General features: G+C 43.8%; 1 protein-coding gene across 1 annotated transcript; it reads left to right on the top strand.

Annotated features, from left to right (window-relative positions):
- The first annotated feature begins 3,576 nt into the window (after nucleotides 1-3,576).
- On the top strand, nucleotides 3,577-4,679 carry LOC125533905. Its single transcript, XM_048697233.1, has one exon. The coding sequence runs from the start codon at nucleotides 3,579-3,581 to the stop codon at nucleotides 4,377-4,379; it is 801 nt and encodes a 266-aa protein (XP_048553190.1). The 5' UTR covers nucleotides 3,577-3,578; the 3' UTR covers nucleotides 4,380-4,679.
- Nucleotides 4,680-17,809: the final 13,130 nt, after the last annotated feature.

Here is a 17,809-nt window from a genome sequence, read left to right as displayed (position 1 = left end):
CAATAGTGGAATCACGGCATCTCGCATTGTGTGAGGGCGTGAGGAGAATACGGTGGCCCTAGTGGCTTCTTGGGGAGCATTGTGCCTCCACACCGCTCCAACGGAGACGTACTTCCCCTCAAAAGGAAGGAACTTCGGTAACACATCCTCGTCTTCACCGGATCCACTCTTGGTTATCTCTTACCTTTACTTGTGCAAGCTCTTTAGTGTTTCTTCCCTTGCTTGCTTGCATGCTTGTTGTTATTGCATCATATAGGTTGCTCACCTAGTTGCACATCTAGACAACCTACTTTGATGCAAAGTTTAATTTGGTAAAGAAAAGCTAAAAATTGGTAGTTGCCTATTCACCCCCCTCTAGTCAACCATATCGATCCTTTCACTTGCACTCATTGATTCTGGAGCTGGAAGAATGCGCCAAGCCAGCTTTGCTAAAAGAGCCAAGTTAAATAGTTCAAATCTTTGAAACCGAGGCCACTCATATATTTAGGATGTGTCAGAGCATCCCATGAGATCCAATGTGGTTTACGGTGCCCTTCCTTGCTGCCCCACCAGAATTAACATATTCAAGTGTTCACATAATCCTCTTGGCAATTTAAAACATGACATAGACAAAACTGGGACTGCTTGCGCAACTAATTTAACCAATACCTCTTTCCCTGCCGATGACATTGTTTTGTTTTCTCAGTCCATCCTTGTACTCTACTCCATAGATAATCCTTTAGGTACTTGAAGGAACCCTTTTTTAAAGCTCTAATGCATAGATAGAGGGAGGTAAACGAGTTGGGCTTGGAACTTCGAGAAGGGTGGGTGTTTCACTGTGAAGTCGGATTATAAGATGATGATTGCTACAAATTTTAGACGTGAAGCTTGGCTAGATGGATCTTCTGGCTCCTCGAGCAATGATAGAGATGCAACATCTTGGAAACTACTATGAAAGACGCCAGTCCCATTCGCATGTTTCGAGACTAGCGAAGCGTTCATTGGCCACTGAGGATGTGAGGGCTCACAGGAAATTTTTTGATGACTAGCTTTTGTGCTTTGTGTGGAATTGCAGACTCCTGGAGACATTCGCTGCTCGAATGCACCATCGCAAGGTGCGTCTAGGCACTTGTCGACAGTGATCTAGCAGAGCACTTGCACGAGACATCTGAACCGAGCGCCAAACAGTTGCTCTTCTCAATGATAGATACAACGCTTTTGTTAACTTAGAAGTGATTTTATGGGCCATATGGTGGGTAAGGAGACAAGTGATGCATGAAGAAGTTTATCAGAGCCCTTCGGCTATGTATGAATTTATAAAGAGATTCATAGCATGTCTGGAGTTAATATCACATAATGAAGCAAGGGCACCTACAACAACAACAACAACAACAACAACTACTACTACTACTACTACCGAGGCAAGAACTACATTATCTAGACCTAGAGCTCCGCCGCAAGGCTGTGCAAAAATTCATGTTGATGCAAGTGTGGCAAAATATTTTATGAGAGGTTCTGCTGCAGCAATATGCCGCGATGAATCAGGACTATACCTTGAGAGTTCTTCTCTGGTTGTTCAAGGGATTACTGATGTGGCGACACTCGAAGCAATACATGTAGAGAAGCTTTATCTCTGGCTGAGGATTTGATGATTCGGAATTTTGTAGTTGCCTCAGACTCAAAACAGGTGGTGTATGATATTGACAGAGGCACAAATGGTAGCTATGGCTGCATCATTAGCGAGATCAAGCATCGTGCAAGGTTTTTCAATTGTAGTTTTGTTCTCGAAGGTCGAGCATCGAACACCGATGCAGATAGATTATCCAAGTTATGATACTCTTGATCACGGGTGACACATGTGGTTGATTAATCCCCATGATCCTTTTTGTATACCACTTTATGTGGATTATGATCAATAAAATTTAGCTATACCTCTAAAAAACTTTTGTCTAGCGTAATAAATAGTCTCAAAAGACCCCCAAAAGAACAATCTAATCTAAAAAACGAGTCTAGCATAACAAACTTCACAAAAACTTCACCGGAACGAGTTATCCTACTTTTTTCTAAAAGAAAAAAGCAACGGGTGCTGCATTCATTGATGAAGAAGAAAGGTCAGACTGTTCTAACAAACACACAAAAACACAAATAAAATATAAGTTATACGTAAAAAAATAACATTGAAAACTACATTCAAATAGGAATTCAACAATATAACATTTAGTGACATGCATTAATATTTTTGCAAGCCAGATATGCGGTCAAAGTTTAACCCACAATACAGTGGGGATTAAAAACCCACACAGAGGTAGTACTCGCTAACTCGACACCAAATGAAAAGGTCAGGCTTGCCCACAACTTGATCACAACTTGATCAAGAACTCGGATCACATATGACAACTACCAACAACACCAACTAAACTCGGGCATGGACAACCCGACCCCCAAAAAAGGGCTTCGGGCTTGACATTCAGACCGGGCTCGGGCCTCATTTCGCTGCCCGGAAGGTACTTCAGGTCAGGCTCGGGCTTCTCTTTTCCAGAATCTCGGGCCGGGATTACAGGTGCAAACACTAGAAAACAACATTCGGGCCAGGCTTTTAGGCTTCTGGCTTGATTTTGGGCCGGCCTCGGGCTTGAGAAAAGAATGCATTCCAGGCTTCCAGCCGGGCTCGGGCTTGAGAAAAGAAGGTCGGGCTTTTACAAGCTTGGCCTGAAACCTGGCCCATGTATGCCTAGGTTTAACACCAACCACCACCTACCACTGGTCATGGTGCCCCTCCGCCACTGTGCGCTTGCGCCGACGGCAGGGTGCGAGAGGAAGGAGAGATGGGGCGAGATCGCAGATGGCTTGGCCATCGATCCAAGGATCCGTCCAAAAACGACAAGTTTGGCTGTCGCCGACAGACAGAACGTGGACACCCAAAACTCGAAAGATGGAGGACGTGGATGCTTCAGTGCTTGTAGTTGTTGCTAGGTGATTTATGAATCTTGTTGTATTTTTTTATTACCTATAGCGTTCTCTGTACCGTCATGATTGATTGTGAATAGTTTGGAAACTTCTTTTTTGGAAAAAAGTTAGGGTGCCGAAAACTGAAATTCACTCTTTTTTTCCCATGGTCTTTTTTCCGCCATAGCGGAGTATGTTTACAGTTCAGTGCCCATCACATTTACTGCTGGTAGTACATGCGTTCGCATACTTCCTCCGTTCTTAAAAAAGTGTACTTCCAACTTTGTTGGAGAGTTAAACTGTCTCAAAGTTTGACCGAGTTTGTGCAAAAATATATCAATGCTTGTGAAACCAAATAGGTATACGACGAAAATATATTTTATCATGAATCTAATGCTACTAATTTGATGGCATAAATGTTGTCTTATTATTGTATAAATACGGTCAAATATAAAAAAATTTGACTTCCTAACAAAGTTGGAAGTGCACTCTTTTAAGAACGAAGGGTGTACGAAAATAGGTGCAAATTCCAAGAAGTTGCCAATTTCTATGTAAGCTTTAATTGACAAATAAATTCTTAGTACTCCTCAGCTACCTCAGTCAGTACATACACCTCCCGTGTAGCAGCCGGAGCGGCAGGAGGAGCAGAAGCAATGGGCAGCAAGTCTGAGCAGCGCCTGGACTACGTGCTGGTGCCTCTGGGCCTGGCGGTGATGGTGGGGTACCACCTGTGGCTCCTCCTCCGTATCCGGCGACGCCCGGCCACCACCGTCATCGGCATCAACGCCATCAACCGCCGCATCTGGGTGCGCCACATCATGGAGGACCCCTCGGGGAAGCACGCCGTGCTAGCGGTGCAGACGATGCGCAACGCCATCATGGCCTCCTCCGTGCTCGCCTCCGTCGCCATCACCCTCAGCTCCCTCGTCGCCGCCCTCATGGCCAGCGGCGCCGCCCACGGCCTCTTTTCCGGCACCGCCAGCCCCGCCCACAACAACAGCAAGGACAACATCGTGTTGGGCGCGGCGGGGGAGGCGGCGCTGTCCGTCAAGTTCCTGGCCATCCTCGTCTGCTTCCTGGTGGCGTTCCTCCTCAACGTGCAGTCCATCCGGTACTACAGCCACACAGGCATCCTCGTCAACGTGCCGCTCCAGGCGCACCGCCTCCGCCGCCCCCGCCTCGCCATCGACTACGTCACCTCCACACTCAACCGCGGCAGCTACTTCTGGTCGCTCGGCGTCCGCGCATTCTACTTTTCATGCCCGGTGTTCCTCTGGCTCTTCGGACCCATCCCCATGTTCGCCGCATGCGTCGCCATGGTCTGCACGCTCTACTTCCTCGACGTCTACAAGGAGTGGGACAGGGCGGAGGAGGGCGACGGGCTCGTCGTCGAGGATGGCGAAGGTGGCCGCGAGGAGGAAGGAGGGACCAAGATGGCTACCAGTGCGGTCTGAGGGACTGAGACCAGCACCCCGGCCGGCGATCTTGACGGTTCAACTTCTCGTTAAATTTAGATCCATGGTTAGGATTGCTGTGAGAAAAATAAATAGACCGATAGCTAGGATTTACTGGTGATGCGTACGGTGTTGTACCAGCAATTATGGACGAATCAACCTGGGCTTGGGTGGTTAGACGATGCTGGCCCAGTCTCTTGAAAGTGCTCATAGAGATATGATGTACTATACATGTGTGCGTTCATAAGAGTGAATGTATGCGTGTATGTATAAGCGCTTGCGTTTGTACTGTGTCAAAAAAAGGCAGTTACGTGCACTCAAGATTTGTTTTACCAGATTCACATGTATTTGTTTATCAGATTACCTTATTTTGCATATCGTTAAGATTGGAGTACCTTATTGTTTTGACTTCTTAGTTTTTTTAAAAAAAAATTTAATCTATTCATCAATTGTCAAGATAATATAAAGAACATCAAAAGTAAAAAATATATCCAGATCCATAAACCATCTAGGGACGGCTACAAGCACTAAAACAAACCGAAGACGAGCCGTTATTATCACCATTTCCTTGTCGAAACCAGAAAAACCTTGTTGTGTTTTGACTCCTAGTTGATTTTGTCATGGAAAGATTACTCTAAAAGTGCACATACTAGTACTCATCTCCAACAGCCGCACAAAAATTCTGCGTCCAATAAAAGTTATAGCGCGTCACTGTAGCACTTTTTATGCGCAGGACCAACACTGTTTTAGCATACGCCCAAAAAAGCATGCAATGCAAATTGTGAAGCACGCGCAATCCGGAGTCCAAAATATGCTGCGCGCAATAGCGTTTTTCAGCACGTGCCCAATACTTTTTCACGTGCATAATATTTTACAGCATCTGTTGAAGCTGTTCGATGCCCAAAAATAATATTTTTTAATGCGTGAAGCTCTTTTTGGATACATGTTGGAGATGCTCTAAGACCCATGCAGACACATGGGAGTTTGCAACCCCTAGGAGTCCGAACCCACTTCAATGTGCATAAACTGAATGTTGTGGGCATCCAGATTTCAGCTACGGAAACTTGTAGAAAATTTTCATTTGTATACGTCTCCACGCGTCCTTCTTCAACGATGCTAGACGATATCATTAAAACGGATACTTATTAGAGAGAATATTATTTCATCTTTACAGAGCCGCCGTAATCTCGTCTTCTGAACAGGACACGGGATCTAACAAAACTAAAAAAAACATACTTTTGTCATTTCGTATCTAGTGCCTACCTGGGTCTTATAATCACTAGTACAGTTTGACTTATGGGTAGTCAGGCTCACCAGGGTTATATATTATGTATTTGGCCATATCGATGAATACAGATGCGACACAACTTCCTCCCTGTTTTTTCTTCACAATCTGCATTAAGAAAAGATGAACTTTGGTATCAATGACCTGTCATATGTTTTGTATGCATATGTCTATGTCTTCCATTCTATAGACTCTTTATGGCTTAACTAGCAGAGTGACCCGTGCATTTGCCCACCTAGAGTTTTTACATTTTTATGTACTGTATTATTTTGTGTTCTGACACAATTCTTGATTTAAAAGTATTAGCATCTGTGAAGATTCTTGCTATTTTTAGGGGGATTTTCTTTTTCTCAAACATGTCATAACTTCTAAAGGTCCGTTCATGCCAATGTTATTTGCAAAGAAAGAAACTTCTAATAGTCAACCCAATTCTTTTTGTGGGAACCCAACTGTAATTTTCAATTATGTTGTCAACAAATGATTTGTTGCTTCTAACTTTTACGGCTATTGAAACAACATAGTTTTGTTTTCTTATGCCATACTCACTCCCACACATAACACATTAAACATATTAAGTCACACCGGAAGGGCGGCCAAGCAGCTATGCCATGTGGCGCATGCTCATTGGCCATGGTAAGAAAGTTTAGATTTTTTTAAGATTATTTTTAGAATATGAAAGTGAGACACTTTTTTTCCTTTTTTTGAGAAAGTTTTTATAGCCTTTTTATTTTCTTTTTGAGATGGATGTGATTTCCACATGATGTGAGAAAATTGGTTCTTTATTTTGAGATGAAGATGTGGTTTCTTTCAAGATGGAGAAATGTGCGCATAACTTCCTCTCAAGTGGCTCACAATGACGGACCCCAACCACTTGTTCTTATTATTCAAGTCATGCATGCATGTCTATTATGTATGCGGAACCAATACTTCATACAAAAGTATTCAAGATTTTCACTATTCATGGATCTTATATAGCAATATACAAAAATATTTATTGATTTCTTCTATTCATATTTCAATTTTCTTCATCTATTATACATTGTTTAACTAACAAACAACATAATAGTATATTTAGACATTGACTACTTAAAAATTCATCTGCCATAGTTCATATGAAAATAATTTACTGATGTTAGTTATTATTAAATTTTTCATGTATATAAATAGTCATTTTATTATAGACATTATAAATTCTAAATACACCCTTTGTTTTGGAGTTAGTTACTAAATAGATAGTATACTTTACAGTTATTAAGGATTTCATGCAGGGATTGTCAACCTACTAAGTTTTGGAAATTTACATACTTGATGTGTACTCCGTTTCGGAACACAAAGGCTATTCTAGTAATTTATTATTTTAATATTCATACACATATTCATTGTCTAAAAGAACAAAATATTGTAATAATATTTTGTTAACATATCACTTTCATTGGTTTGTGGTTCTAGTTTTAACATCGAGGATTTTGAGGCCATGAAGATTTACAAAAATAATCGTGACGATGATGAATGTGCAAAACAAAATAATACAGTTGTGCACAGTTATTTGTGTAAAACTATCCTGATTAATCCATTGTACATCAAGAATTAGTTTAAATTCTAAAATCCACTGTTCAAAAGAACAGAGCATTGCAAAATAATAATTAAGATACCACTTTTGTTGAATTGCGGTTTTTATTATTAGTATCGAGAAATTCTCGGCCACGGAGTTTTATAAAATTTCGGGGTGGCGGTGAATGTGCAAAAGAAAAACTTATTTAACTGTGTATAGCTTATTCGCAACAGAAAAATGTATATAGCGACTTCAAAACTACCTTCATCAAAACTACCTTTGGTGCTACTCCCTCCGTCCCAAAATTCTTGTCTTATATTTGTCTAGATACAGATGTATCTAATACTAAAATGTGACTTGATACATCCGTATTTAGACAAATCTAATACAAGAATTTTCGGACGGAGGGACTACTTATGTGGAGAAGCATGATTGCTTGTTTATCTTCTTCTATTCTAATAAATAACTAGTTGGGCGGCCACACGTAATTGTTCGGCTAGATTTTCTATATAATTTTATATTCAATATTATTTCTATTATTTGGCCCTATTATCAACTAATATTTGGTTTAACTCATTGATATGGTAGTACTAATATACAATCTAAATATCAAATAGACATACAAAGTATAGTACCAACATGTTTGACTTTAGAAATATGATTGTGTACTGTTTTCGCACAAAAATCTTTCTATTTTAGTGGATTGGACTGTAGCCAACGACATTTCTAAGTCAAAACATAAGATAAATGGTACTCACTAATGTGTCCGCATGAAAACCATTGACTGGTTTATGAACTCCTATCTTGCACTCCAGATCAATGAGGTTTACCATTATATCCATAAATAGATTGTATATTTTTCGTATACATAAGAAACATTTTTCTTATAAATGTTTAATATTTTTAAGTACATGATTATCATTTTTAATATATGTTTTTGGTTTACACCCTTTTCATACAAATTTTATTTTTTTTGTATATTTTTAGAATTTTTTTTCTTATACATGTTTATCATTTCATGGGTTTTCTTTGAGTTTTTATTTTTCGTTTTTATTTTTACAATACGCATTGTAAATTTTTAGTGTACATGTGAAATATTTTTTGATACATGTTGACCATTTTTCAATACATGAATGTACTTTTTCAAATACAACATGTTTTGAACGTTTTTTAAATACATATTAAAAGAAATAAAATACATGTTGAACATGTTTTTAATGGCTGAAAACATTTTTCCAAAACTACGTGAACATTTTTTTACATTATATAAATACTATTTTCTAAATGCAACGAACATTTTTTTTGAAACACGAGAATGTTTCTTTAAAATATCACCTACGTTGTTATGAATGGTATGAAACATTTTTCTTCATTTATGCAGACATTTTTGAATGTAACATACATTTTTTGAATGGTACAGAACATAATTTTTGAAGGTGGCGACTAAATATTTTTCAAATAGATGTTGAACGCTAATAAAACGGAATGCAAAAAAACAATACAATGGAGAAAAGCACACACACGTATTAGTACATCCACTTGATTTTTGAAGAGGAAATCTAGTACAGACAGTTGCACACATAGAACAACCTGTGCTCACACGACCGATCATGCGAGCGACTAGTCATATGCATCGCGCAACCCCCCCCACCCCCCTACACCTTAAGGACCCGCTTAGAATGGGTATAAATTTATACATTTGTATTTATTTTACATGTGTAAATTACTGGTCAAACACATGATTTCTGTCTGGAATGAAAACGACGGGATGAGGCCGGTATCTTAAACCGGCCAGAAACGAGCAAAGACGCTAATTCAAATGGGCCTAAGCTGAAATTGTTCCAGGCTGGGCAACCCACCACGGTTCGAGAGTTGCGCGATCTCACTTAGGAATATGCAGCCATGGTGCTCTGTGTTGTGAAAATGTAGATAGCCGAAAAAACGGCCGGAAGCGTTTGGCTAGTCCACTTGGCTTGATAATACATATGGAGTACATGAAGTAGCGGGTGAAGCGCCACGTGACATAAGTGGTAAGCGATCCAAACAATTCAAAATAAAAAGGTAGCGGGTGAAGAGGGGTTTTGTCTATCTCCTCAAAGAGCTCGTTGCAACAAAATTTAAGAAACTTGTCAACGTACCGTATTGATATGGAGGTTAAGAAGCCAGAAAAATGACCCTTGGATGTTAACATGTTGGTATGGTTAAGCAAATATTCTTTCCATCCCATAATATAAAAAGCGTTTTTGACACTAGTGTAGTGTAAGAGCATCTCCAGCCGTTGGCCCCTTATGACGCATAAAAATCGCCCTCTGAGGGCGAGCCGGCGATACAATCGGCATTGAGGGCGGTTTTGCGTCCAGTCGTCGCCCCCAGGCGCCGAAATTGGCCCACTTTGCAGCCCCATTTCGGCGAATAAAGGGTCCATATGGGCGAGAATAGGCCAATATTCGGCGTGGTTCGCCGTGTCTCGGCGTTCAATTATCAACGCAATTTTTTCTTACCACATATTTCATCACAGAAAAATCAAATACTTCAACAAAATAGTACAACAACAAATAGTTCAATATAAATTATATAGTTCAAATAAAAACTCGTATTTCATCACATGGCGTCCCCCTTGAGCCTCCATAGGTGCTCAATCAGATCTTTCTGCAGTTGATGATGCACCTGTGGGTCTCGGATCTCCTGACGCATACTGAGATAGGCAGTCCAAGTTGCCGGTAGCTGGTGATCAAATTCGGCTAGAGGACCCTGCCTGTAGTATGGTTCAGTGTCAAACATTAGGTCTTCTTGCTCGCTCTCGATGATCATGTTGTGCAAGATGACACAGCAAGTCATAATCTCCCACATTTGATCTTTGGACCACATCTGAGCGGGGTACCGAACAACAACAAATCGAGATTGGAGCACACCAAATGCCCGCTCGACATCCTTCTTGCACGCCTCCTGAATCTTCGCAAACCAGGCGTTCTTGCCTCCTGGCACAGGGTTTGAGATGGTCTTCACAAATGTCGACCATCTCGGATAGATGCCATCAGCTAGATAGTACTCCTTGTTGTAGTGCCGCCCATTGATCTCGAAGTTCACCAGAGGAGAATGACCTTCAACAAGCTTGGCGAAGACAGGAGAGCACTGCAGCACGTTGATGTCATTGTGAGTTCCTCGCATACCAAAGAAGGAGTGCCAAATCCAGAGGTCCTGTGTGGCCACCGCCTCAAGCACCACACTGCAACCGCCTTTGACGGCTTTGTACATCCCCTGCCAAGTAAATGGGCAATTCTTCCATTTCCAATGCATGCAGTCGATGCTTCCAAGCATCCCAGGAAATCCTCTTTCTGCATTTTGTGCTAGGATCCGAGCAGTGTCTTCCGCATTGGGTGTTCTCAAGTATTGTGGTCCAAACACTACCACCACTGCCCGACAGAACTTGTAGAAACACTCTATGCTGGTGGACTCGGTCTTGCGCCCATAGTCGTCGAGTGAATCACCGGGGGCTCCATATGCAAGCATCCTCATCGCCGTCGTGCACTTCTGGATGGAGGTGAATCCAGGAAGCCCCGGTGCAATCCATCTTGCACTTGAAGTAGTTGTCGAACTCCCGGATGGAATTCACAATCCTGAGGAAGAGCTTTCGGCTCAACCGATAACGGCGCCGAAATATTTTCTTGCCGTGAAGTGGAGTATCGGCGAAGTAGTCGGAGTAGAGCATGCAGTAGCCTTCGAGACGATGCCGGTTCTTTGCTTTCACCCGCCCAGGCACCGAGCCACCTCGCCACGGCTTTTCATTGCTCGCCAGCAGCTAGGCGAGGGCGGCGAGCACCATGAGATGCTCTTCTTCCTAGACGTCAGCCTCGGCTTCCTCCTCCAGCAGCACGGCGAGTGCTTCCTCGTCATCCGAGTCCATCACCGAGGCAGGCAAATCGCCGAACACCTTGCGCCCGGTAGGCGTGTACCCGCCGTTAAACTGCTCCTCCGCGGCCGGGAATGGCGGCCGGAAACGCCCAGCTGCTGTTGGAGGGGCTGCCGCGGCGAAGCGCTGCTATTTTTCCGGCGGGGAATGGCTATCTAGCGATGAAGGGCGGCGGGCGGCGCCGGGATATAGCTAGTGGTGGCCGAGAGCGCGGGGGGTGGGAGGCGAGTCGGGGAAGAAAACCTTGACTTTTCCCCTGACGGCGTGGGCCAGCCACGCTTTTCCTTTGCGCCAGAGCCCCCAACTGCTCCCCAGTGCGCCGGGTTCGGCCTGCCGGGCGGAAAAAAGGGCCGAGTCGGCGATTTTCGGCGTCCTAGGGGCGCGACTGGGCTTTTTTTTCGCGCCGGCGCCGAAAAAATAGCCTGGAGGGCCTGTTGGGGACGCGGCTAGAGATACTCTAAAAAACACTCTTATATTATGGGACGAAGGGAGTACAAGCCTGATGCCATTGTTTCCTTTGGCCGCCGGACCAAATGGAACCAACAGACAAGCCGAGACGCCCAACATGCATCAGCGAGGTAAAGCTTCTCGGTTCGGTGCTTTGCTGCAGTTATGCTAATTAGCGAGCATTAATGTAGTAAATATAAGACGTTTTTGCAAGCTAACAGAGGGGGTAAGTTTAATGTAGTACCAAGACCACCTGATCCTCTGCAGCAGGTTAGGTTGTGGAACCAAAGCTCACATAGATTCATCAGAATTCGGCAAAAATAGATAAAAGGAACTAGTTCCACTTCAGTTCTTTACCGCTGAGGACCAAGATCAAATAGGCGTTGCAACAGTCCGAATGAGACTTTAAGTAGTGCACCAAACACGTTTACAGTACTACACTGCACTCACTAATACCAGCATTTACAACAATCACTTTCCTTAAATGTTATGACCAAGAAAGCCAGATTGCAGCAGCATAATTTAGCCACATGGAACAAATTCGTGCCAGGGCAATAGCTAGACAAACAACAATACTAAGCGTGCTATCTTCGCAATTACAATATGCTTAATCTGTAGGCATTGCTCCGGAAAAACAGGATCAAACTAGAGGGAGTGTAAGCACTAGCAGGTTGAATGGCACTATTTAAGTTGATACAGAAATCAACACCCAAATAATTCTGCCTAGCCATTTTTATTGTTTTTCTCACCCAGCTTCAAGAAAACTTTTAGGAAAGCTGGTTTACAGCTTAGCTTGCAGAACTTCAACTGTAGCAGCCTGAATTCATTAGCTACAGCAAAAGTAGATAAAATGTATACTTGCTCAATGGCAATGAGACGCCGAAATCTTGAGAACTAACATCAAATAGGCATTATGGCAGTCTGATTGAGACTTTCAATACACTAAAAAGTTCAGACTACACTCACCAACATATTATGACTTAGGGCACATAATCCTTAATCAATATTATGGCCAAGAAACCAGATTCATATTCCTTAAATATTGACCGCGTGAAACTACTTCGAGTAGAAAAAGTAACCAGGGATTGTTCGTTGAAAATTGAAAATTGCAATATGCTTAATCTCTAAGGTTACCAGGGATTGTTCCGAACACAAAATCAAGCTAGCAGGAGGCCAGGAGCATGAGCACCAGCAAATTGGATCACATAATTTACGTCGATTCAGAAATCAACAGACAAACTGTTCAGCCTGAAGAACAAGAGCCAATTCCTCGAAGAAGCACAAGCTTGAGTTGTAAGCAACACTACTGCCCATCCGCACCTGCTAATGAGTCTGAGAAGAGTGGAACATAGGGTACAAATAGTGGTGCTCTGTCTTTCTTAAGATTAAGGATACGACGGAATTCCCGATGTTGCATATCATAAGATGCCAATGTATCAACATCACATGAATCCAGGAAAATAGTGTCACGGTCTGGATGAATAGCAGTCACCTTGTATTCCGCCCTAGTTTTGCTCCGCAACTCATCATTGCTGACACTATGCTTCAAGACCCATTCTTTACTACCATAATCCTCCATGCACCGGAGTGATGCTATCTTGTTCTTGTCAACAATACCTAGGGGTGTGGTGGCATAGTGCCAAAACTCAAACCACCTGACGGCACGCGGATAGCCTTCCACACCTGCCCCTCCATGTCCACTGCCACCAGCACAGCATCGTCGTCCAGCTTCATGGGTTTCAGCATACCAAGCAAGTGCAGCATACCGTGAAAGAAGACACTTGCAAGGCCAGCGTACAGGGTAATTTTCTCAACCAAGCGGCTTTGTCTACGCTTCCAGGCTCCAGTTTGCGAAGAGTAGATGTTCACTCCTGTGACGCAATCCTCCTGACCGGTCTCCTCAAACTGAAGAACATGGAAATGGGACGAGACTGCTGGATCAAAACCCAGACGAGCTACGCCGCGATGGCCTTTCGGCACCTTGGCGTGAGGGGGCAGATCGACCCACCTCTCGGTGGCCGGATTGCACACGATGAAATGAGATTCAAGCGGCGTGCGCTTGTCCGTTGAAGGAGGAATAAAGGGCCATGTAGCAGAGGCAGAGGAGAAGGCCATTGCAGGCGTCCAGCTGGTCGACGTACAAGTACTTGTCGGGTGGCAGGAAAGAGAAGGCCAGGTCGACCGCTGGGGCTGCGCCGACGGAGACGTTGGCAAAATGAAACTTTTGGAAGCGAGGGTCTGCCCAGTGGTAGGTGCTGTAGAGGAAACCGGCAAGGGTCTGGGGCAGCTTCTTGCGGTTGGCCGGAATGCAGATTTTGTGAGCTTATGTACCCGGGCCTCTATCCTAGCACTCTAATGTTGCTTTAAGATCTGTGCTATACAACTACCTTATTACATGGAATTTTCTCTTTTTTATTTCTCTCATATAAAACATGTCTTGAACTTCAAACTTTGCAGTACAACATAACTTTGTAACTAGAATGTGGGATAAAACTTTCAGATTTTTTTGTCCGACATAAATATGAAAAATAAAATTTTTTAATCAAACAAATCTCATTTTGTATATTTATGTTGGATCAAAAAATCTGTAAGTTTTATCCCACATTCTACATAGAAAGATTTGTTGTACTACAAAGTTGAAGTACAAAATACATGTTCTATATGAGAGAAACAAAAAAAACACATTATTTGCACGAATCATGATGCAGAAATGAGTGGTTGGATAAGAAATACCCGGATGTATAGGCTCTAAAACATGTTTTCGCGGTTGGCCGGGTCCGCGATGATGGCGCGCCAGGACGGCGAGACGCACTTGAAGCGGTGGACGGACCTGGCCGGGAGGCGGGAGAGGATCTCCACGATGAGGTCGTTCGTGAGGAGGCTGGCCTCCGCCGCCATCTGCACTGCCTCCTGCGCCGACGCCGGAGGGTTGGTCGCCCTTGCCTTCTTGTGCCCAGAGCTCTTCTCCTCCATGGCGCCGCTTAAAGGAACGAGGGATTCACAAATGGATTCATCAATCTGGGGTAGAAGGACGAATTGATGGGAAGCAGACGGTCTTCCCGTGCGCGTGAAGAGAAATACCTTGGCTTGAGGCGGCGGCGTAGGGTGCGATTGTTCGTCGGACGCAGCGGCGACGGGGGGTTCGGTAACCCACCGATTGGGGAAATGTTACTGTAGCAATGGATAGTGCGTAATGTTGGGCCGCAAAAGCATTCATTAGCAGGGAAATACTGGGCGGCGTTCTACATTATACTATCTTTCATGACCATGTTGGCCCCTCCACTGTGTCTCAAAAAACAAATGTTAGCCCCTCCACTTCACTTCTGTACAGTACAGCGTAACAAACTTTGTCTTCCCCTAACTTTTTTTAAAACAAAAAAATATATAAAAAATTCCTAAAAAGACTTTGTTTTCCATTCCCTATAAGAAAACAAGAATTTGTCTATAGGACGCGAAACTTGAAACCAGATTGCTCGCTCGTTTATCTTCACCGTGTTTTTTTAGTTTTGCCAAATGACATACATTAAAGATGTCATCTGAATATCTTTATTAAAAAAAATCAGTCAACCTTTATAAGGTCATCCCTAAAGAAATTAAAAATTATATACATGTCCTCGAGTAAATTAAGGTCGTCTTACTCTCGCACTCACTCGCGATGCGCCGTGAGCGAAGCTCAATGCCACCTGTGGAACTCCGAAATAGCCTCGGAGCCAGGGAAACGTTGTTGATGCAGCAGCCGGGAAGTCGTCTATGAGAGTCAGAAGATGTCGGCGACAAAAATCTCAGTAACAGATCACCATCCTATAGAAGAAGACGATGAAGAGGGGTGGACGACCACCCCAGATCATGCCAGAAAGACTCGGGGAGACATGACCTCACAAGCTTCCGGACTACCCCGAAGTTGGTCGAACAAGGCAATGACCTTGCTCACAAATGAGTAGACGATGGTAAAGCACATGTTCCATCGACGTGCACTGTCCGCCGGCCGGTACAGCGTCGTCTTACCGTCGCCGTGCCAAATGGTTGGCATCGTGTCCGTTCTCCGGCCGTGGAGGGAGCCGTGTGTACATGTTGGAGTACACTGGAACAGAGGCGGAGACAGGGGGTGCAAGCAAGGGTCAGACACCCCCATCGTCTCGCCCCCCTGTGAATGTTCGCTAGGTATTCGTATACTGGTAGAGTAAATATACGTATATAGACATAGCTGACATACTATTCTGACGTACTATAAAGCTGCAAATGAATGAGAATGGGATTACATTAAGTCAATCTCATTATGTGGAGAAAATTCTGAGTCGGTTTGGTTTTGAGGACTCTAGAACATCTCCAACTCCCTATGACCCAAGTCTAAAGCTTCGTAAGAACAGAGGACAAGGGGTCGAGCAACTAAAATACTCCCAAATAGTTGGTTCTCTCATGTACCTTGCTGCTGCAACTAGACCTGACATTTCATTTGCGGTTAGCAAATTGAGCCGGTTTAATTCAAATCCGGGAAATGATCACTGGATTGCACTGGAACGAGTAATGAGGTATTTGAGAGGAACCACAACGTATGGGCTGCACTATACAGGGTACCCTGATGTACCAGAAGGGTATAGTGATGCTAACTGGATCTCAGATGCAGACGAGATCAAAGCCACTAGTGGATATATATTTACTTTTGGCGGTGCTGCAATCTCTTGGAGGTCTCGCAAGCAAACTATCTTGACGAGGTCTACTATGGAGGCTGAACTTGTAGCACTTGACTCAGCCACTGTTGAGGCAGAGTGGCTGTGTGAACTCTTGAGTGATTTGCCAATGGTTGAAAAACCAATTCCGGTAATCCTTCTGAACTGTGATAACCAAACCGTGATCACTAAGGTTAAAAGTTCGAAGGACAATCTGAAGTCATCAAGACATGTGAAACGGCGCATCAAATCCGTCAGGAATTTGAGACGTAAAGGAGTGATCGCCGTTGATTATATTAACACTACCAAAAACCTGGCGGATCCCTTTACAAAGGGGCTATCACGTTCAGTGATAGATGGAGCATCAAGGGAAATGGGCTTGAGACCCACCTGAGTTGCGCAACTACAGAAACCCGGCCTATGTGATCGGAGATCCCGTGAATTAGGAAAAGGGAAAAACAAGTTGTTGGAGCAACAGGAGAGAGTACATATGTATCTTCCATTTCCCGCTGAGATGAGTACTCTAAGTACTGCATGGGAGGCTAACTTCTGTCTTAATATGTTCTAATGCCGAAACACTTCAGAAAGATACCATCCTGCAGGGTATTCTTGAAAGAACACACCTATGTGAGCTTAGCTGTGAGGTCGCAGTACATGAGATTTGAGTGATCTCTAATGAGCTCACTAAAGGACTAGGGAGCACGACCGTAACGCTCCAAACCTTAGGCGTGGATCAAGGCGGCCTCGTATCAGTGATGCCTTCAGGTGAATCTCTTCTACAGAAGACTGGCAATTCAAGGCAGTGTCTATTGCCTAGTTGTAAGAGGAGTGGATCATGGAGTGCTAGGTATAGTTTAACCCGAGACGGGTCTATACTTTTAAAACTGGTATATAAAAGCCAGATGAGAACAAATTGCAGACCTTGACTTCTTGGTGGGGATTGTTGGAATTAATGGGCTTTATACAGAGATTGGGCCCAAATTAATTTCAGATTTGGAGAGAAGTCAAGGGGGTGGACAGCCATGTGGGAGTTTAGTCCCACATCGCTAAGGGAGCAAGAGTTTTACCTGCTTATAAGGGGGCCTCTCATGGTTCCATTGATTGGGATGACTAAAGATGCAAGTGTACACCACACGCGCGCACACGCGCGCGCGCGCTCGCTCGCATTTCGCATTTATTCGCGTTTAATTACGCGTGACTTGTGACTTGTGACTTTAGCGAGGCGAGGCGAGCACGACCGTGGCCTAATAAAATGCATTTTTTGTTATTTTTATCGCGCAGTTTTTACTCTTATCCACCCGCATCTGTCTCACGCACGAACCGAGGATAGACTCGCACGTTTGCGTGCGGTTACAGGTTCATTTGTGATGGAGATATCCCAGGGGGCGGATCCTAGGATATAGGCAGATCGTGCTGCGTGGGGTTTATCCATCCGAGTCTATAAGAGGGAGACGTCCTTCTCGCCAGAGACACTCGAACAAAACACAACCCTAACCCGTTCTCATCTACGCTGCCGCCGTCGACCTTCGCCGATCCTCTCCCTGCCGTGCAGCAGGGCGAGGAGAGCAG

Source organism: Triticum urartu, chromosome 2, assembly GCF_003073215.2.
Source record: "Triticum urartu cultivar G1812 chromosome 2, Tu2.1, whole genome shotgun sequence".
NCBI classification, from domain to species: domain Eukaryota; kingdom Viridiplantae; phylum Streptophyta; class Magnoliopsida; order Poales; family Poaceae; genus Triticum; species Triticum urartu.
This window is presented reverse-complemented; position numbering and strand designations above follow the sequence as displayed.